At 41.1% G+C, this 21995-nt stretch overlaps 4 protein-coding genes across 5 annotated transcripts in view; 2 read left to right on the plus strand and 2 right to left on the minus strand.

Annotated features, from left to right (window-relative positions):
• The first annotated feature begins 725 nt into the window (after window positions 1–725).
• Window positions 726–2677, plus strand: pasi2 (Protein). Its single transcript, XM_011315621.1, has 5 exons — window positions 726–839; window positions 1218–1422; window positions 1508–1637; window positions 1709–2040; window positions 2115–2677. Exons 2-5 carry the CDS (start codon window positions 1225–1227, stop codon window positions 2211–2213), a joined length of 759 nt encoding a protein of 252 aa, XP_011313923.1. The 5' UTR covers window positions 726–839; window positions 1218–1224; the 3' UTR covers window positions 2214–2677.
• Window positions 2678–2777: 100 nt separating this feature from the next.
• Window positions 2778–6463, minus strand: LOC105273281 (uncharacterized). The gene is made up of 3 exons (XM_011315622.1): window positions 3324–6463; window positions 3129–3243; window positions 2778–3042 (listed from the first exon to the last, which is right to left on the minus strand). Exons 1-3 carry the CDS (start codon window positions 6300–6302, stop codon window positions 2858–2860), a joined length of 3279 nt encoding a protein of 1092 aa, XP_011313924.1. The 5' UTR covers window positions 6303–6463; the 3' UTR covers window positions 2778–2857.
• Window positions 6464–6545: 82 nt separating this feature from the next.
• On the plus strand, window positions 6546–13839 carry LOC105273284 (general transcription factor 3C polypeptide 1). Its single transcript, XM_011315625.1, has 2 exons — window positions 6546–6859; window positions 6964–13839. The coding sequence occupies exon 2, from the start codon at window positions 6987–6989 to the stop codon at window positions 13482–13484; it is 6498 nt and encodes a 2165-aa protein (XP_011313927.1). The 5' UTR covers window positions 6546–6859; window positions 6964–6986; the 3' UTR covers window positions 13485–13839.
• The window catches only part of LOC105273282 (proton-coupled amino acid transporter 1), a 9699-nt gene continuing 1368 nt past the window's right edge, over window positions 13665–21995 (minus strand). Inside the window, exons 1-10 of one of the 2 annotated variants that reach the window (XM_011315624.1) lie at window positions 19573–19763; window positions 18224–18312; window positions 17695–17808; window positions 17085–17235; window positions 16248–16381; window positions 16037–16121; window positions 15688–15960; window positions 14887–15065; window positions 14615–14787; window positions 13665–14255 (exon numbers count right to left, since the gene is read on the minus strand). In XM_011315624.1, the coding sequence (XP_011313926.1) occupies window positions 13900–14255; window positions 14615–14787; window positions 14887–15065; window positions 15688–15960; window positions 16037–16121; window positions 16248–16381; window positions 17085–17235; window positions 17695–17808; window positions 18224–18312 (1554 nt within the window). In that variant the 5' untranslated portion in view covers window positions 19573–19763 and the 3' untranslated portion in view covers window positions 13665–13899. Of the gene's footprint in view, window positions 14256–14614; window positions 14788–14886; window positions 15066–15687; window positions 15961–16036; window positions 16122–16247; window positions 16382–17084; window positions 17236–17694; window positions 17809–18223; window positions 18313–19572; window positions 19764–21995 lie in introns of those variants that run through there. The other variant, XM_011315623.1, reaches the window with a different exon arrangement.

The raw sequence follows: 21995 nt of genomic DNA on the forward strand, positions 1-21995 counted from the left end.
CAAAAATTTCGAATGTTTCACTTTCAGTGAAAATTTCAGTGAATAGCTCCTCGATTGTCATGTTCCCCTGATACTTTTTCAAAAATTTCGAATTTTTCACGTTCAATGAAAAATTTCGAATTTTTCACTCTCAGTGAAAAATTCAGTGAATAGCTCCTCGATGTTCATGTTACCCTGATACTTTTTCAGAAATTTCGAATTTTTCAATTGCAGTGAATACCTACCCAAAGAAAAAATTGGAATTATTTAAAAAAAAAAATGAATGATGGCGGGATTGAACCCTGGCCATCGGCGTGGTAGGCAAGCACGTTACCGCTTAGACAACCTGTCATTATAAAAATAAATTTTTATTAGTAGTATATATTTTCAAAAAGTTTCGCTTTCAAAAATGTTAAATTTGTAAATTTCACTGGATATCTTTTCGATTTTCAAATATTCAGTTTTTTAATGATATTCCGATTGATTAGTCATCTAAAAAAGATAAAATTGGAATTATTTAAAAAAAAAAAATGAATGACGGCGGGATCGAACCCGGGCCGTCGGCGTGATAGGCAAGCACGTTACCATTAAGACAACGCGCTAATTATGAAAATATAATTTCATTAGTGGTATATCTTCAATGCATTCAATAATTTTTTACTCAATCCTTGGGTAAAACCACCTGCAACAAGATGGCGACTGCAGCGCTGTCATTTTGGAGCATTCGATTTCGTTCCCTACACGTGCACACACTTGTTCGTGGTTTACAATAGTTTACAATTTGTAGGTGTGTCCGCGTTGATGATACATCCTAACGACGGGGAAAAAGTATTCTTTACCCCTGGAAATTCGAGAAATCCGTGAGTACTCCCCAATAAATCGATTTTCTCCACTATTTGTTTAATTATTGAGAAATATAATTTCCTCAACAATTACACCTTTTGTAATGATTATTTACATATCAAAGACGTAATGTCACAACTTCGGGGCGTGCCAAATGACAGTAATTAGTAATTACCCGAGATTCCGAAATTCCGTTTATTCCCTCTGAACCCATTAACAGTTCCCTAGAGTAATTTATTAATTGTAGAACCATCTACAAGGTAATCAAACCAATTAGTGTTCACAAATTGTGCCTTCGAATATTCGAAACATTTCATGTGAAAATCGAGAATCTTCCTTTTTCGATTAACCCTGGATTGCTGAACTCAGGTTTTCATCGATTATTTCTCCCAAAGGTAAACAATGAATTACGGAAAAAAATCACCCAGCATGGGCACTCCGTCCATATACTCCCACGTAACTACCCGGAGCAGTGCCAACCTGAGATCATCCAGATCAACGAAAAGTGTAGTGATACCGTGGTACCAGAGGCCAATTCTCACGAAGGCCTTTTTCTCAGATATTCCGAGGAGTGCTATGTTCACCGCTGCTTTTGGAGTGGTGAGTAATCAATTGCCTCGACCCAATAAATCCACCCCAAATAAATCATTGCTGATGAGGGTTTTTAACTCGTGTCTACCTTCAGTTCTTGGCACTCTTCACGATCTGCAGTGCAGCCTTCGATATTTACTGCCTCTCCCAAGCAACACCAGGATCCACACACTACGGATTTTATATAATATCTTATGAATTTGTTTACGTAGGGAATAAACACAGTGAGTAACATCTTTTTTTTTTAACACAGCACACGTTATTTTTCGTTATGACTCATAATTATTTATTCCAGTTCGAAATGCTCTTCTCGTCGCAGCTCTGTTCTCGATGCTCGGGGCAATTGCAGTCCTAGTCACTTCAATAATCCTAATAAATGCATTGCGAAAAGAATACGAGAAGAAAATGATTCCATGGTTGTACTGTTTCGCTGGTTTTATTATATTCAGAGTACTCGCCTTTTTACTCTTCTGCATTGTCAATGATATGATATTTGCTTACAATATCATGATGTGCCTTCTCTGGATTATTTTTATATTGTTCTCTGTGTATGGGTGGCTGATTGTTTACACATTGTATTTGGAACTGTCGGATCTCAGTCGACTCGAGGATTTGGCACATTTGAGAGTAAGTTTTTGAAAATCCTAGGTGAACATTTTTTCAAATAGATTTTTAATCACTTTATCTATCTAATTATCCAGATGGGGACGATGCAGTCATTAAATGCATCAACGACTCATTCAATCGCCGGATCTCGTCCTACCACACCTCACAGTACTGTTCTGACCATGCCCATATAATTAATAAGAATCCTCATCTAATTATTGAAAGAAAGGAGGAACATGTGTTCAGAAAAAAAAATTTGTTGTTCATGTTTTGACGAAATTTTTAAAATCAAATGTTGATCGATCGCTGAAAGGAGATGAATTTAAGCAAACAAAGTTATGCTTTATAGAAACTACGTAGTGATTAATGCACGAGCAGATTGCAAAACCTTTATCGTCGAGTTTCTCTTGCATCAGACAAACTCGACGATTTATTTTAAGAGATTAAGAATTTACTTCCTGAATATTTTACAACTAATGTACATATCGCGTTCATCGCTGAACTCCGAAACGAGACCGAACTTTGAAGATTTTTTATATAATTTTTTTTCTTTGTATCCTGCGTGTACAAATGATAACTCGAGTCTGGAAGACTCGTGAGGAATTATTTCCGTCCATTTTTGCGATAAGATTAATAAAAGATATTTTATATTAAAGAATTATGGTGAAGTTGTGACGATCTTTTTATCGTAATTAACTGACTGCCACGATTCTCTTTATCACTTCATTATTTAATGTTTCAATACGTTTACATAAACTTTTAAAACTTCTCTAAGGTAATAACGTTTGTTCTTTTGAGAAAAAATCACATTAGTTTTGTAAATCATCACAGTGAGAATCTAAAAATTGATATTAGTTAGTAAATGCTGACCAGTACCCATTATCATTGTTTTAATGTAATCAGCGTGTACAACTTGACTACTGATATCCATATACTGTTGTAACGAGGGAATGCTGTTGTCGTTGGGTAGTACACGCTGCAGACCCCTCATCGACATGGTTTGTGCTATATAAATAGCTGTATCTGTAACGACACACCCCAATCAAACGGATAAATCATGTCCCAATATTTTCAATAAACTAAGGAATAAAGCTAAACAATCCCCTCACCTTTTAATAATTCGTCATAAATAGTAAAGGCTTGAGGATCCCCTGGAGACTCATTGATTTTATGAATCAAGAATTGCACGAAATATTTCCACTCCGACTCTTTGGTATATTTATCCTGCAATAATTAAAACATCAATTAAAACATTTCGCGTCTCCCACTGACTATCAATTATGGTACAAAATGATGGTTCTCACTTTGGCATACATCAGCAGAACTTGCGGACACCTTTCCGCCAACAGCTGAATTCCCTTTTCAGTATCCCTAACGCACAAGAGCTTGAAGGACAAGCCCCCCTCAATGCTCTGTGTCTCCAGGAACCGCTTGACCTCCTCGTAGCACTCATTGCTGAGATATCCACTGGCCAGCAATGCCTGTAGCTTAATAACTTCCTGTCTGATCTCGCCCTTGACACCATCGTTCTTATAGAGGATCGGATGATCCAAGAACTCAGGCCTAAAGTTACCAAAGAGTACATCCTTTCCTTCTCTCTCCTCAGACCTCTGACTCTGGCCCTGCGCCAGCTCCCCCAGGTACGATCTCACCAGAATCTTGAACCCCTCGAGAACCGCCACATCATTCTCCCCAGCATCCTCTCTCTTCCTCTCCCCATCCACATAAATTCCCTTGAAATAAGTTTCCAGGGATAGCTGCAGAGCTCCGGCAGCGAGTCTCCCATCTCTGCCAACCCTGGAAGGCAGATAGGCCAGGAAAATTTGAATCATTTGATTCAACGTCAAGGCCTCCTCCGCCACAAGTTTTGCAATGACGTCTGCAAAGATTCTCGTCCTCTGTCTCATGAAAATCCCAGCGTAATCCGAGAACGTGGGAATGACGTTTCCCTTCTTTACACTGGTGACGTCAAACAGCCAGGACCAATTGGCGAGAGTGGCCTCGGTGATGTAACGATCAGAGATGCCCTCGAGGGCTTTCTCGGCGAGCTGCTGTCTCTCTGCCTGAGTGTAAAGTAGCACCAGAGCAAATTGGTTGGGATCCGTAGCTTCCCAGCCACTCAGGACATGGATTAATTTCTCAGTAGCATATTCCCTCAACACTGGACTCGCCACGATGAGCTTGAGAAGATCCTCCTTCTCCGCACTCCCCAGAATCTCCACGATATTGTGCTCCTGAAAGAGAGCATCAGCCTCGGATCCAGACTGCAGGGTCAACAACACGTCAGAGAGATAGACAATGACCCCAGAAGCTTTAGTCACGTCTTTTCTTCCCAATACATCGGGAGCACTCAGGCCTGCTAGTTTATAATAGCTGATGCAGGAATTCCAGTCGTAAGGGAACGTCGAGGAGACAAAATAGTCTGCGAGAAGTCCACACGACTGCCTGTACAAGTTATCCAGATAAGACCTGGAGGTGTCGTTGACGTTACGGGAGTACTCAACATCCGAGGAGTAATACACCATGTCCTTGGCGAGCTTGAGAACGGTGTAGGCCTCACCAAGGAGATGCTTGTAGGTGCAGGGGCTGGAGGCCTTGTGGTTGTTGGCTGCACTCAGGATATCATAGTAGACATCTTCAGGTTTGGGAAGGATCAGGGAGTAGTAAGTCCAGTTATCTTGATCAGAAGCGAGTAACACCAGGCATTTGGCTGCTTGAAGAAGCTTTTTAACCCCCAGGAATGGCCTCAATCCGATTAAAGAGATGGTATCAGGCTCGTTGTGATCTTCACACTCGATGTTGGTCCTTGTCTTCATGTGAGGAAGTCGCAGAGTGTAGGACTCGAGCCCAGCCTCGGTGAGGGCATGCAGAGCAGTGTTCTCCAGGGCTACGTGACTCACTGGTGAGGTGAATGGGTATATCGTGCAAGAGGATAGAGTCTGAGTGATTTCCTCCTTGATGGAGGGAGAGAAGTGGTAGAGATAGCCCTCTTGGGCTGTGCAGACGATGCAGGTGACTCCGTTGAATACATTATACTTCTGAGAACGGAGTAGGGACTTCTTCTGTCTTGTATTGAGGGTCTTGGACCTCCAGTAGGAGGGCTTCATGCCGCAACAGGTGAAGTAGTCATTGCCGAAGTCCTTCGTGGCCTCTGCAGACGTCGGTACGACCTTCAGCCTTAGCACGTGCTCGATTATGTAGTTTTCCGACCAACTGTCTTCATTGGAACTCGTTGTGATCGTTGCACAGATCTCTGGAGCTGGCACGACTGGAGGGTCCAAGCTCTGAGAATTCTCTGGTGTGTCAGAGGATACTGAATCCAGAATTATATTAAAATCCTTCGATGCCGGGTCGATGATCTTCAACAGTTCCAGTCGTTCCAGTTCTTCTCCTTCTTTGGAGACTAGCTGGTCCCAGTCGATGAAACTTCTCTCGTTGATGACCGATTTTTTGTAGTCAATTATTGATTTCGTCTGGGAATTTCGTTTTTTATTGAGCCTCTTATCAGTGTCAGAACTGTCCAAGTCCTGCATCGCAATTTTAGCGTTTTGATTCATTCGTTTTTTCGTGTTCTTCGTGTTGTTAATGCTCTCGACGTTGTTCATCATGTCATCGTTGAATTGATTCGTTAATTTGAATATCATGAAGCTCGTGGAATTCATGACGGTAATAAATTCCTCGGCGATTTGTACGTGACTCGGGGAGAATGTGAATTTGAGGGACCAGGGTCTCACCTCGAAGTCGAGGAATTTTTGCTTCGACAACTGTTGAGTCTCGACTTTGAGCTCGTGAATGACAGCCTCGCGCTCCATCACCACCAGGAGATTTCCCGTGGTCTGACAACAGGCGATGTGGGTTGGTTGGGAATTCAGGGGTAGTTCTATCATTTCGAGGCTGTTCAGGGTGCGATTGAGACTAGGCGTGACTCGTCCGGCTATCCTAGCCCTCATTGCTTGATTCTGATTACCAGACATCTCCCAATTAACGTAAATGCGTACAAAATTATTAGTCGTTGTTCCGTCTCGCGAGTTCTTTGATTCCAAGGTGGCAACGTAATTGCCTTTGTCGGAGTGGAGTAATTGATTGACAGAGTCGACAGTGGGAAATACAGTGAGGAGTTTTGACTGGGATGAAGCTAATCCGTAGACCTTGACGCAGTGGGATGATAGGGCAAGCAGAAGCATATCCTGACCCTGGACATTAGCTGTACAGGATGCAGTTGGCTCATCGATCTGACCCACATTCTGCGACAGAAAATTGTGCACTGGTATTACACGCACCATTTTCAGGGATTTTCAGGGATTCACTGGGATTCAACCGGTGCTCAAAAGGTGTGGGACGATTTATTATGTACTGATGGATTTGTGACACTACTCTCGTGCATGGTATATAAACAACTGGATCATTTTTTTGACGTTTTTTTATGCCTTACTTCCACATGGGACAGTGGACCAATCCGAATGGGGATTCCCGGGGGCATGCGCACAGCTGATGTCACAGCGATTTTAAAGGTGTGAGAACCTGTATTCGAAGCCGCAATGCATCGACAATATCAGACGTATAAAATCGACGGGCGCCGACAGCTTTTAATCAGCGAAATCTCAATAGCACCCAGTGTCAATAGTTAATAATATAAATAGTAAATATTGTAGATGCATTGCGACCTGGGATACCGGCTCTCAAGCCATTTGAAACGTCAGGTTGTCTAAAAATTTAACCTAGAAATCGGAAGGAATCTTGTGGACGATGTTTTACGAGATATTTGTAAATTTGAGTCGATGATTCATTTTATTTTCTCGATTTTTCGACATGTGATTGCAATCTGAATTTTTTTTAAAAGGTACTATTGATCGTTCATGATTTTTTTTTGGTTCACTCGGTCTGTAAGTACTGGATCGGATGTAATATGTTTAATCACAATTGTTTTTGAATTTTTTCTTCTAGGTATTATTTGAAAGCCAATAAAAATGCCTTCGCCGATGATGACAATGATTTATTCTCCATCGACGAACCTCGTGGACACGGTGATCGACGAGGTGGCCCTGGAGGGTCTCGATGGAATCACCCTGGAGGCCCTCTGGCAGCGACTGGCCTTGAGACTACAGATTCCTCACCCTCTGCCCACACCCCTGAGGGAGCAAGTCTGGTCGATCTGTATCTCCACCAAGGACCTCCTCTTCTACGAACTCGAGAGCCCCAGAGGCCCTCTGGTTATCTACGATCGTTACGAATTCGTGGATCCCGACCTGGGGACAATCCTCGAGCCAGAGGATCTCCCAGATGACATTTACGAGCACTACCCGATCGACGATATCAAAACCGGTGTCAGAGGTTCCTGCAAAAGCTATCACACGAGAAAGCTCATCGACTCGATCAGGACCATTAGCCTGGCCAGCGCTGAGGAGAAATTCGGCCAGAATTTAGTGATCGTTGGGGCTCAACCCACGAGACAGAACGCCCTCATGGGTGATACCGCCTCTCCTACCCTGGAGCTCACCATCGTGCAGTACTGCTTCCTGGAGCGAGTGGGAAGATCCAGATATCACGGTGAAGTTACCCAGGGCAAACGTAGCCTGAGTATTCTCGGGGAGGAGTCCAAATCCCTGTTTTATCACCGAAAATTTCTATCGAAACACAAAATGATAACAAAGCAAACGCATTACCAGAAGAGTGCGTCTGCTGGTCACGGCAGCAGTGGAACTCTCGTGCATCTTCCCAGGTTCTTCGTTGAGCGAAAGCCTAAGATGATTTATCTGGCTGAATCGATTGTTGAGATCCTGAGAACACGAGATAACTACATCGCTGATTACAGTGAGATAAAGAAGAAGCTGCAGTTGGACAGGACAATAAAAAATTTATTCAAGCTAGCAATTTTTCAGAAAATCGTGAGAACCGATCTCCTGGTGCCCTACAGGACATTGTACCCTCACGCTGACATTTCTGAGTGGCAAAGGAAGGCTATGCCCTTGGAGAAAAAGATCAAGGCTATCCAGCTGCTCGATCCGAACATCGATGTCAACGAGCTGTGGAATAAAGACGACCTGGAGGAAGAAGAGAGCCCCCAGGTGTATGATCTGGATATATCGAAGCAGAAGATCAATGAGCCTCTTCTCACGCAGGCAAATCTGCACGTGGAAAGTGCCAACTGCGATGGACTGAGCCAGACTGAGCTGGGGAAGTGCATGGGTCTGACAAAACTCCAGGCTAGAACCATCCTGAGGAATCTCGCGAAGATGAATATCGTTGGGACCTACATGAATGACGTGGGACGTCAGAGGATGACCAAATATGTGTCCAAAAGATTTGAGAAGAACAGTGCAATCAGCAAACAATTCAAGACTGAAATGATCAAGATGAAGGCACTAACGAAGCCTCAAACTCTTCAAAACCATCCTCCATCTGTCCCATCTCCCCCGGTCTCCATTGATCCTCCTCCAGAGGCTCCCAATCCAGAACCTGTCGACGAGAGGATGGAGACGATGGAGAGGATGGAGATAGATGAGCAACTTCCCTCCCCTAAAACCTCAAAGGAAAACCTGAGAGTGTTGTTTACGTCTGCAAATCGTATCCTCAATAAATATAAACTCTACAAGCTTCATAAATACCAGCTGACCTGTCAGGACCTCTCCGGGGAGCATAGCAAGCACCTCCACTCAAGAACGAGAAAATTATCAGATCAAATGAAAAAGATTTCGTTACCACCAGCGAAACGTCGTAAAATAGACTCAACAAAATTCTCGGAATCCGACACATGTGAGATCTCCCTCCAGGAAATAAAAATTCCTGTGAATCCTCGGGCCAGACTGAGGAGCCTCTTGAAAGAACTCCATTCAGACAACCCTCGAACCACTGGCAACATCACCTACCGAATTCTGAAACGCGCAAACATGATTATAGAATCAGTTAAAGAGCACAAGGTAATCGACGATACGACGAGACTTATGAGAATGATCAACGAGGAGGAGGAGCGTGAGGGATACGACGTAAAGATCGACAAAAAATCACTGATCAGACTCCTGCAGAAGCTAGCTGGTGACAATCTCGTCAAGCACATCAATCTCACCCTGACCTCCAAGGGGAGAAAAAAAATGATCACATTCATCTGCGATCCCAGTATCGACGTCAATCATACGGTAATTCAATCCGCTGTGGAGCAAGCGAAAATTAAATTCTGCGTGATGAGGTGTCCAAGGTCAAAGGCCAATCACTCACAAGCAGATAACGAGAAAATCACCCAAAAACCATTGAAAAAGAAATCCAAGCAGGACATGGATCCGCTGGAAGTTCCTGCAGACATAAAATACGATCCAAAGGCTGGTAAGAGGTACGGGTACAGTCCCAAATTCGTCAGGATGCAGGTGATCCACCTGCTACTTTATCATGTTATTTATGATTACCCTGAGCCATCGGTGCTCTCTCAGGAGGAGGAGATCAACCGACTCCGTGCCAGTGGCTATCAGATCGACAGTAAAATGGAGAAGGAGATGGGCAGGATCTACGATAATGAGGTCAGTTGGAAGATGTTCATTCCTCCATTGGCACCCCACGAAGGCTGGCCCCGTGGCTGGGCCCTCATGTGTGACATTCTCCACAGGATGCCCCTCTCAATATTCCTAAAATTCTGCAAGATCCCCTACGAGATGGCAGATCTTAATTACTACCTGGACGATCCCATCAGGAAGCACACTCTCATTAAAGAACTTCCCACGCTCCTCAGAAATGCTCTCCTCCAAAACAGAAAGTACATATATAGCTTTCACGAGACAATATCAAGACTGTGCTTCATTGGACTCGTTCAATTCGGCCCCCAGAAGCTGAAGCACAAGGATCAGGTGTTCCTTTATCTCAACAGAAGGAGTGAATTGTACGACACGACAACTTCAGCTCCGAGTTACCACAAGATTTCCGAGGACAGCTATCCAAGGTACTCTTACTACTTCGACAAGGCTGAGACTGTGGAAAAGTACTGGTATGACATGTGGAGTTTTTGCATTAACACACACTTGGGAGGGAGACTGGTGGTTCTGGGGACGGATATCGTACTGGAGGAATTAACGAAAAAGCCTGAGATGATGGAGACATTGAAGCCTCGATCACCAGAGGAAGCTAAACTTCTTGACATTGGAATTCTCCCTGGGGACAAGAGGGGAGCAGCTGGCATAGACTCTGCATTTTTCGCTCATTTGAAACGAAACTGGAACTGGGACAATTTCCAGCGCAAGGACAGTCTCCCTAAGGATAATATACCTGAGAAGACACCTGTTCAGACGACTAAAAGGAACATGCACCTCTCTAAGATCGAGGCAAAACCCCTCAAGTTCACTGACTTCAGGGGTCTCAAGAAGAGTGGTCCTACTAATTTGGATGTCAATGAACTGAAGGTGCCGAAAAATCAGAAGGCCTCACTATTCATCACCTCTGACAAACACCTGAGGCACAAGATCCTGACGAGCAAGATGAGTAAACAGAATGCCATAGTGAGGAGAGTCCTGCCCAAGAAGCAAGTTAAAAAAAGTAGCACGAAAGTCAAGTACGACGACATTGATTACTCTGCCCTCCAGAAGATGCAGAAGCTCAGGGTGGACTGGGACCCTCGAGAGGACAACATTCTCCTCGTCTGCAAGGTGGTGATGACTTATCTCTGTCCAAATCCCAGGAGACAATTGATCAATTGCACTGCAGTTAGGGATGTCTTGAGGTCTTACTCATCGAGTTCTCACAACAAAACGTCGAGGGCTTGCCAGAGGAGACTGCTGTATATGCTGAAGAAGCCCCAGACGATGCAGTCAGTGGGCCTCGGGGTCGAGGAGATTAAGCAGAATTATTATGTCCACAAGAGGTACGACAACATCGTAGATAAAATCAGGCAGGAACATCCTAACGATTCCGAGAGTAAAATCGTGGAGGTCTTCAAGACTCTCGTGTCATACGTTGCCAAAAAATATTACGACATCTCAGAGTCTGGGACGAAGGAAGTCGAACACATGCCCAAGACAATTCAAGAGTTCAATTTGTTTTATCATGTTACTCATCCCCAGAGGCCACACGCCCATCTGGGATTCACTCAGAACGTCAAGAGTGTCAATGATATTCACACAGCAACCATCAATTCTGTCATCTACAGCTCAATGTGCTGTGGAAAAGATCGTAGATCGTGGGCGTATCAGCTTTTCAGGATTTATCAGCAGTACTCAGAAATTCTCCTCAAGAACGCCATGGGGAAGATCAGGGCTGATCACATGGTGTGCGTCAAGAAGCATTATCTGAATGCCATTAAAAAATTCGGCAATTGCATGCCAATGAGTTCCTCCCAGTACCAGCTGAGTACTGGTTACATTTACAAATTCCAGACTAAAATTTCTCCTGAGGTTTACGACGACGTATTCGAATTTCTGAAGACTGTGGTCAAAGGATACAGGGAGAACACCCTTGGAGAAGCTGGAGGCGTCGAGTGTGTGCCTCCAACTGGTGGAATGGTCATGGGAATTCCAGAGTATTTTATCGAGGGGAAAATTGATTTCAATGTTGAGATCCCTGATCATGTGATTATGCTTGATCCCAAGCTCCAGGAGTACGACGAGACATACATCAGGATCGTGAAGAGATACCAGGACATCCTGACTAGTCTGGAGCAATCCGATCTTCAGAGCGTCGAGCCTTCCATCCCCAGAATTCATTCTGCTACCTCGATGCAGAAAGCAGAGGACTCTCCAGACTGGGAGAGAATTAAAATCGATGTGGAGACTGCACCAGCAAAATCCACGAGGAAAGTTGGCCCGATGAAGACCCACTGGACTCATAAAGAATTGAGAAAACCCTCAAGAGAAGACTCTAGTACAGATTACGATTCAAATATAGAAGAAGGCAAAAGCGATCTCGATGATGATGTTGATAACGACTACATAAAGCTCCAGGATGGAACAATAATTCCAATCACCAAAGGAGATATTGAAATTGCTAAATCGACCCCAGTGGACGATCACGTACACCAAGCGTTCCTAAAGACTCGGAAAGAAGCGGTCGAGGATGTATCAGCATTCAGTGTTATCGACCAGCTCAAGGAGATCGTCACCGGGGAAACCACAAAAATGTGCGTCGATCCTCCCGAAAAAAGGGCGAAGAGGAGACAGGAGAGGGACACCTTCGAGGACAACTCGAACTTTCCACCAAAATCTCCCACTAGTAAAACCCCGAAGTACCTCAACGACGTCATAGCGAAAATGGATTACAGAAAAGACTCGAAATTCGCTCAGAATCAGAGAGACAAGAGCTCAGGTAACACTGGCTCTCCTCACACCGGATTAGCTCTGTTAACGATGAGAGAGGAACTCAATGAAGACGTTCCTGATAGTCACCACGCGCATGAGTACTTCGTGGTAAACTCGTTCGGAATATACTACTCATTCCCTCATCTCCGAGTGAAAACTGAGGAGCAATCAGAGTCTTGCGAGAGTTTGATAAAATCTGGAGGATTACTGGTGGTGGAGGACAGCGTCTACAAGAAGGTTCTCGCAGATCTCAGGAAATTTGCAGTTTTTCCCAAAGAATTTCCAGAGTACGATCGAATAACAGAATTGTTGATGATAAAGGGAATTGAGAAGGCAGATGTTGACGTGGTGTACGAATATGTCGAGAGTAAACAAGAGCAGGGTGCGACGCTGGAGGAACTTGTAGAGAATTTCCACAGGAAACTTCAAGTTCATTTATACGAGATCCTGTCGTTCCTGACTGATTACCGACTCCTCCTGCGAAGTGGAGTAACACGAATGCACTACATTCATCACAAATTCGTGGATCCTTGGCTGATTCAGTCGATCAGGATAATGAGACTGCAGAAGGAGTCACTACCACCAGTGCCACCTGGAACGGTTTACGTTCTGAATCCTGACAGCGAGGCTGTGACAGCCTCTGAGCCATCTGAATCACCGGGTTGCAAGAAAAATCCTAGCACACAGGTGAGTCCAATTCTCTCTACCAGCGAGCACCAGAAGAACCTCCCCAAGAAGAGGACCTGCCTCCTCCAGACAAAGGACATCTACAATGCAGCCAAGAAACTCGACATGAATTCGGCTGAGGATATCAATGTTGTTGTGAGACCTTGGATTCAAATTGATGGCTTGGTAAATAGGAAGGGCCTTGAGCAGATGCTGGGAGCCGTCCTCGGACACTGCCTCATGCATCCTGGAATCATGCTACCTAGGGTTCAAGAACGATTTATCCCTGCTCTTCAACCTTATCACACCAGGGAGCTCGTTGAGATTCTGGTGAAGCTGGGGTGTTTGGGGATTAAAGTCCTGCAGAAGGGCCCTGTTAATCTTTTCTCTCAATCTACCTCTACGATACTCACACAACCGATTCAAGGTCATGGGGAGAGTGAGTACGATAATGAGATGATCATCGAACCCACCATCGGGGCCGTCATCAAGTTCTCGAGTTTCATCAGGAAGAATCGAGATCAGCTCTAGGAAGTATCATTATAATATATTTATGATTAATAATGCTCTCAAGGTAATGTTCTCTTACGAGAGAAAATGAGAGAATATTTTTATGCGGGAGAATTTCACGGCGAACTCCTTATTTTTTTTATCGTTCTAGTTTGCAATGTGAAACTTAAAGATTGGGAAGGGTTAAATAATATTCTGTCGGTTTTGTCATTCATTTATTAACCATTCATAATAACATATGTTGTTTCTAGAAAATTCATTAATGTAAGAATAAATAAATTACGGTACATATTTACGTTCGAAACTGTACATATCTAATTATACGAATTGAAAAACACGACTGAAGACTTTATCACATTACTTAACACCTATGAAATACAATTTTTAGGTAAAATATTCTGCTGTCTTTGTTGGACTAGATGTCTAGTGTATTTTATTAATAATTACTAAGGTTCGTGATATTGAAATTTGTGAGATTATTTCCGATATCGTGCGATGAATAATTGGACATCGATAGGACGGGTGTAGTCATTGGGCTCGTGGTATTGGTCGGTTCGTTGAATGAGTTGATGATTTTTGTGAGACTCTCGTAGGTGCCAGTTAAAAATCCTAGAACTCCGATCAAAAGAATCCCAATATTCTTCATAATTTTCACTGATCCGAGGGTATTATTCCCCGCACAAACAACTAATTCGATTATCGGAGGGAACAGAAGGGCCAGTGCTGTACTGCTAACAGCACCGACCAGTGATATGAAATTTCCCAAGTTCGGGATTGCCTCAGCTAAAACAACTGTAACATAAAATATTCAACTTGTGTCTAAATTTTTATTTTCACCGTCCACTGAATGAATATTGACTATTCATGTGGAACTGTTGGTAGAAATATACTGTTGAATATTTATACCAGTCTGCCCAGAACTAGACCATCACGTGAATAAAAATTGGCATAACGACTAAATGAGCGGTTGAAATATTGAAAACACTCATCACAAATCATAATTCTAGTTTGAGATGACGCGATTTAATTCAAGTATTCATCCAATTAACCAGGAATCAAAAGTAATTGACTTATCCTTTTGCCTCAATTATCCCATCGTGGATAGTAATCATGAATGCATTGTTTCAAGGAAATAATCTCAAATTACTTACACGTGAGGAGACACAAGAGAGACCGGAAGCACGTTTCAGCTAAAACGGGACAACGAAACTCCCCATATTTTTCGATTAATCTAGGCCAAACTATGGCAATTGGTACGTAGAATTGAAGAGCATACGAAAGCATGATACAGAGGGATATCGCGATCTTGATACACTGCGGCAATCTGCAATGTGAATAAACATGAATAATATAAATTTTATATTCAAGACGTATGGGGTAAAAATGGTGTCAAGGTCGAGTAATTCATTAATAATCAACTCACATCTCTTTGGAATTGAGATTAAGGGTAACCGAGCCGCTTACTTCCTCTCCAAACTGAAGGTAAGCCAAAAAGCCCATAACTACGAACATCATGCCAACAATTACCATTCCAACGTTTAATACACCGATGGGACTGTTGAATTGTGTTGGTCTTCTCATTTCATTTTTTAATGGCAGCACCTGAAAGTTCAAATTTTTTTCAAAGCGTGATCAATATATCTTCAAAGATTTCCAACCGCTGTCGTGATTAGTTATAATAATTATTCATTAACTTATTCGTTTGATGAAAATTTACATTTTGTTTCCTTGAAAATCATGATTAAGTCGCTCGGTAAATTCAATAAAGACTTTCAAATTTCACTGCCGGCCTCGTTTAAAGTGTAAATAGACTCGAATGAATAGGACCTATTGAGGATCTGTCAAAAGGGGTCCAGGGTGTACTATCCCTTTGTCATTTAATTGCTGGGAGCAATTGGTGAAGACCGTGTGTGTCTTTCGAGTGTATTAATTCAAGTACCTTTTTTTCGAGTCCAGTTTTTAGCCGATTTCTCGAAAATAAAAGAAAATATCGATATTTTCATAAAAACCTTTTTTGTAGCCCTTATCTTTTCCTATAAAAAATGTTTATGAAAAAAAAACGCTATGTCTCTTCGATTCCGAGATATTGGCTAACAGACATGAAAAAAAATGCACCATCCTAGTGTTGACTTCCACTTCGGTAGAAATTTCAAATACTCCGATGATTTGGCGTATAAAATTGAAATGTAGCTGAAAAAATTCATAAGAATTGAAATTTCCTTACCAAAGTAATACCTTCGAAAGAATAAATCACAGTACCGAAGAAAAGAGGTAGTTGATTCCAATTAGCGACATAATTTCTCTCACTAACGGGCGGCAGATCGTGGCAAATAATGTAAATAGTCGCAACATATCCAAAGACGACTAACAAATTAGCGATTGATGAAAGAGGTGTTAGAAATTTTAAACTTCTGATCCAAGTGCTCATAAGAATGGGCACCAGTGCAATTGCCATGTGCCATCCGACGCTCACATGAAATCCGTACTGATCCAATACCTAGGAGACAATTTCACATTATCATCACGTGAAAAACAGATTGATAGCACGTGCCCGAGGATATTTTCAACTTTACCTGTTGCATATTAGTCGATATGAAGACAAAATAAACGCAGCAAAATCCAAGCTGCGTTACACACACAAATAGATTTACCATCTTTCTGAAGTAAAATTAAATGCCGGAATTCAGTGATAAGGGAGAAAAAAAATTAACAGAAGAAATGTTAATCGTCTTGTGCAAGATATTTCGATGGATTATTGTGTATTTAATCTGGGCTCTGGCTCACCTCATTAATACTGAAAACTTTCGTAACCGGAGTGGACCAATTTCGAAACACATCTCCACTGTTGCTGCATATCCAAGTGCTTCCTGTTTTGCCGAATCACCGAGACGCCTGATCACCTCGTCATTGCAATTAAGCTGCAATTAATAATCATCCAGCTAATTCCACTGTTTTATTCACAATTAGACCAACAGTGATTAACTGATTTTTCGCGACGAGCAACGAAATTATATTCAGTAAAATCATCAAAAATTCATCGATGCAATTGAATAAATTTCTCTACGAAATTATTCTGTACGTGTATCATTCACGATTTATTCGCGAGCGGGAGACTAAAACTTTGTGCGTAAATATTTTCCATTTTACAACTTGGAACATCGGAGGAACTCACGTGCGGATTATTAATTAAATAACGATAAATCGATAAAGACAACGGAATTCCCATAAATTGATGAATAAAATGATGTCAGCAAATCTTTTGACAATGCATGTGGCTAATTGACGTGGCACGTCCTGCCAACAAATATGAAAAAAAAAAGGAAAAATTCTTTAATGGCAATCAACCGGTTGCGCCTTGATCAATGAATAGCAGTAATGAAAGTCAATTTGAATCGATAAATTCCCACGTATACACCCGAGCTTTGTATCCTCCATTATCCCTCACACTAGTTGAATAATCAATTCAAAGTTTTAGTCTGCCACTGCTCAATTGACACTCATTAAATCCGATCAATACATACAATACACGTGAACGTCTCGATTAGATCAATAAGTGTTGATTCATTTTAACACGCGTCAATGTATTCTCACTGTTATCTATTTTTATCAGTCGATACGTACTAGTATATGTTGGGCATGTACACAGATGATCCCCAGGAATATAGTGAGAGGTGGTGCAAGTGTCAATCCGGCATTTTTAAACGCATCACCAAGTGCAAAAATTCCTGAACCAACATTTCCTTTGAACAAGTGCATCATCGTTTCGCAATACCTAAGATTAACTCATCAATTAGTTTTATTATTTTTCATATTATTTCGGTGGATTTAACCTCAGGGATTAGTGCAGTATATTTATTTATTTATTCAAATTAATTTCAAGCATTCGCTGATATTAGTCGAGAGGAACAAGACGAAATTTCAATTGCAATTGGAATTTTTTTTCTATTCATTGCCAATTGAACATTTTTCAGCGGAAAAAAACCGGACAACTTCTTTGTTATGCAATTGAAGGTCATGGGAAATTGATAAGGAAAATTAATTAGCTGATGGCTACTTGTATATTCTTGACAGGATCCGAAATCTGTTGATTATCTGGTAATTAAATCATCTTTACAGGACAGCAGAACGGTTTAACATTTATCAGCTTATCACACTCTAGTCGTGTTATCACACTCGAAATCGCATTATTCTGTTTAATTTCCTCACATTGTCTCACTATTTTATTACTTACGACGTAGGGTGATCCGCAGTAATATGATCTGGTTGCGATCTTGTGCTCGTTCTCCGATTTGTGATTGCGAGAATCGGATCATTCGACCGAAATACTCCATAGTTATCACCATTGCTGGATAAATGAAAAATTCAATGAATTCCATAAAATTCCACAGAATTCCAGAGAATTCCAGAGAATTCCAGTTTAAAAAATCCCCAGAGACTAGTTCGAGCCAACGAATCACCACGAGACAAAAAGCTTTCCATTCTCCAATAATATATTCACTATTTTCTATTCTCTTCCCTTTGAGCGAAAAACAATTGTGTATGCCCGTAATTAAAATTGACTAGCTCATTGACAATTGAATTAACTTGCGGACCTCATTCCCTGTTACAGAAATATTTGGAATTTAAATGGCTTCCTCTGAGTGCCCTCCAGTGTCACTCCCATGAAAATAAATACCCAACACATCCTGACATTGGAAATTTCCTCTAACATTGAACAAAATATTGAAAGGACATTATAAAAATAATAAAATAAAACTTACACACTAATTTTCGATCCCTCGAATGCAGTCTCTCTGAGTTTCGAGTGTTTCTCACCGGTAACTGTCGTGGGATTCGCTTGCAACTCCATCTGAGGAATCAGAATAAATAAATTTGAAATAATAAAAATTCAAGTGACTCGTTTGCCGAATAATTGCACTATATCCCAAGGATAACAAACGTCGCTAATTCACCACGTGATCACCTTTATTATATGATAACAGTTCGCCCACACGTGGCCCTATTAGCATGAATAATTTCCCGGATTATTCTCCACACGAATTAAAATAAATATTTAATAACGCTCCCGGTTCGAGTTTGAAACAAAGTAAAAGACCGCTAAATAAATATTTATTATCCACCACTATTTATGTAATCGATGTGCGCTTAATTGGCTGATGCCCTCAGCCGCTGATCAGAGGACTATTTTAACAACCGGATACAACTCTGACTTTGGCTGACACTAATAAAAATATCCGATAGTTGTTCTGTATATCACTACAATTACATCGAGCCTGAGATAGGATTTATATCGTTCCCTGCAATCCAATCAAGTCAAATGATCGATCGCGATAAGATAAACAAATAATTTCAATCGATCTCGTTACAACTGAAGAACAATTAACTAATTACTTTCGCCATAATAATTACCATTCGAACAGCTGTAGCACAACAGAAAAAAAATCAATTTGAAATCGTCACAGGGCGCCTTGGACCACGTGCGCCCGTCTTTAAATAGCGTCAATTTAATTTTCGAAACGGTGTGTAACAATCAGACGAGATAAAAGAGGAAATGACACGGATTTGGAAAAAATTGCCCACAGAGAGACATGATTTACAAGATAAATAGAGGAAAATTACAGGGACGAGACAATCAGCGGAGGACAGTGAGTGGAATGTTTTTTTTCTCTTGTCGATGTTTTTTTTTTCCTTTTTTTTTTTCATTCCGAACTAGCGTGATCCAAGTGATAAAATTGACACATTCAGTGCGTGAACTGAAAAATAGTAGCCGACCTCCCGGTATTTCGTAACAACGATGAATTTCGTTGTTACAAGAGGTATTAAGTGGCGGTTGTAATTATAGAATCTGGAATTTTTTAACGTGCAAATAGATGCGTGCGGTAATTTGGACTGGTACTTTATTTTGGTACTATATTTAAATTGAAATGCACACGCGTCTGAAGACCCGCGTGAACACCTCGGTACCGATTCCTTTTACCCTCGGCATCGAGTTAATTTCGAGATAATTCTGGTTAATCCGATTGGGCGTTAATTACTGTGGATCAGATCGCGGATATTGATAATTGGATGGTGGATATTTCCTGTACCGATATTAATGATTGATCAATACCTTGAATACACCAACACTTATAGCACATTCGTGGTGTAATCGAGTTCACTCTAGTTGTTCACCAGTTGTTTAACCTTCAAGTACCTGCATGCGACTGATGAGATCTTACTCAAAGATACAGTCCCAGAGGCATTTCTTGGCAGTATCCAAACGGTAGAACCGCAGAGAGACACTCTCAGTTTCCTTTCATCCCCACCCGGTGCGAGTTTAAAAAAAAAATAAAGCAAAAAATGTATAATATGAGGCACTAACACTCAAATGAAAAGTCAAGTACGTAACTACTTCAGCGAGGAATACTTTGAGCATATGGTCATCAATAATTTATGATACCATGCAATCAGAAAAATGATTTTCTGGCGATTGAAAAAAAATTTTTTCGGCTTTTTTGCATTAATCACCAATTCCACTGAAACGCGCCGATAAATATGAGAATTTATTTTATTATATTTATTTTATTATATTTATTAATTGGAATATTTATTTTATTATATTTATTAATTAGAATATTTAATTAAAATACAGGAGTTAAATTAAAAGATGGCAACGATTTTGAGAAACTCGATCCGCGAGCATTTGAAAAAATAAATTGGTGTTGAGAATAAAAATCGGGAATCCCCGATTTTTTTTACTGGGCAATGGATAATCCAATCGATGATTATTTTTCAATGATGATTGTTGGCGAATTGTCGGTCTCATTGTCAGTAACCACTGGGAAAATTGATTCGCGTACTGTTGTTACATTCGCGTGACTGCACTCGTGACGACTCGCGTTATTATCCAAAGGAATTGAGACCTTCGGTCGGTGGTATTAACACTTTTCCGAGTCAACCTTGCATAACGAAAGCGCCAATCTTCAAATTCAACCGCCACTCCCTCCCCCTCCGACCCGCACCCTTTTTTTAAATAATTGTTTCCAGTGTTTATCATTGGTTCCCTTCCGGATTGACGTGGGAGGGGAAGTTACCGGATAATGAGAGCCAAAAAGTCCCGCACTTTGACCTCTCGATATTTTGGGAGATATTCTGAGGGTCGATGAGTTATTTTCGATATCTCGTAATTTCTCATGTTTTTTTCTAAATCTTCGACGTTAAAAAATAGTAATTATCATTATCTAAGAGGTGTCCGATTTTTCCCGTCATTTTGATTTTCCGCCGATTTTTCCTGATTTTTTCCGGAAACGAAAAATTAACTGTAAAATAGACGATATCTTATCGGCAATATTTCTATTCAACATTTCTATCCAACAGATTTCAGTAAACATTAATTAAAAATTTAATATACATTCAATGGAGTTATCTGGCGAATCGGTGAGTTTTACCATTTATTTCTATCCCGCGGGGAATTATGCATTGTTTTTAGTTGGCATGTGAGAACGAGTTCAATGCCGGAGAAGACGAGTGTTTAATGATTTTTATCGGTGTTTATATCGTCGTTATAATTAATAACCGGGTAATAACAGAGTAATTGTGGTGATAAATAGAGAAAATTGGCGATCTGAGGTGGTGAAAAGATGGAACTGTAAATACCCTCTGAGAATTTTCATGTAATTTATATTTATCGTTCACATAAAAAAAATCCTGCGGTCCCCAAAGGACTAGACACAGGATTTTTAAATAAAATCTAAAAATAAATATTCCCGCATGAATCATTACGGTGAACTTATAAGGATATTCGCATAATCATGTTGTACTTATTGTGTCTGCGGTTTTCGCATGTACTTGCTATTTTATTGCTCTGTACGTGGCAATTAATTATAAAAAATTGATGGGGCAGTTCTGATAATCTCTTTCGTCTACACGAGATAAGATAGGTGCGTCAGTATCCTAAGACAATTCAGAAATTATTGCCGAAATGCCTTTAAAACGCCAACGTTAACCACCCACGCAGTGCTCTTCTTGATTTTTTTAATCTTTGTCATTTTTCTTTGTTACTCCTACATCTTGCAGCTGGTAGACGATATGATTTTTTGCAGTGAATCGCACTTTTTTATCTTCTCCCTCGGTTCCCATTCTTCGGAAGTCCAACTTTTCGTGGGAGAATTATTTTTAAAACTCCCCGTATTTCGTCATTATTCCCCCCCTCCCCCTCCCCCCAAGTGATTGCACTTTCAATTAATCACCGTCCTGAGAAAATTAGTTGATGACTGTTTGATTATCACGGGATAGATAAGTGTGATCGAGTGTTTTGACGCAGGAAAATGGCGTCAAACGCACATTATTGTTGATAAATGATCGAAATTGTTGTAATTGCTGATGATCGAGAGAGAATAATCGATTCCGGTTTTTTCATATTCTCGACATTCTTCCACGAAGACAACACGAACATCCGTCAAAATACGTCTGCTGCACATCACTTGTGAGATTCCTTAGATTAAGAGAGAATAAATTCCACGTGATAATTTAATTTCAAGAGAGATAAGACGT

Source organism: Fopius arisanus, unplaced genomic scaffold (genome assembly GCF_000806365.1).
Source record: "Fopius arisanus strain USDA-PBARC FA_bdor unplaced genomic scaffold, ASM80636v1 scaffold00005, whole genome shotgun sequence".
Taxonomy (NCBI): Eukaryota; Metazoa; Arthropoda; class Insecta; order Hymenoptera; family Braconidae; genus Fopius; species Fopius arisanus.

Coding starts and splice junctions, on each gene's coding strand:
- LOC105273284 (XM_011315625.1), top strand. CDS start 6,987: ATGCCTTCGCCGATGATGACAATGATTTATTCTCCATCGACGAACCTC.
- pasi2 (XM_011315621.1), top strand. CDS start 1,225: ATGAATTACGGAAAAAAATCACCCAGCATGGGCACTCCGTCCATATAC. Junction 1,423..1,507: donor TCACCGCTGCTTTTGGAGTG/GTGAGTAATCAA, acceptor GTCTACCTTCAG/TTCTTGGCACTCTTCACGAT. Junction 2,041..2,114: donor AGGATTTGGCACATTTGAGA/GTAAGTTTTTGA, acceptor CTAATTATCCAG/ATGGGGACGATGCAGTCATT.
- LOC105273281 (XM_011315622.1), bottom strand. CDS start 6,302: ATGGTGCGTGTAATACCAGTGCACAATTTTCTGTCGCAGAATGTGGGT. Junction 3,244..3,323: donor TTCTGCTGATGTATGCCAAA/GTGAGAACCATC, acceptor TAATTATTGCAG/GATAAATATACCAAAGAGTC. Junction 3,043..3,128: donor TTATGACGAATTATTAAAAG/GTGAGGGGATTG, acceptor GTGTCGTTACAG/ATACAGCTATTTATATAGCA.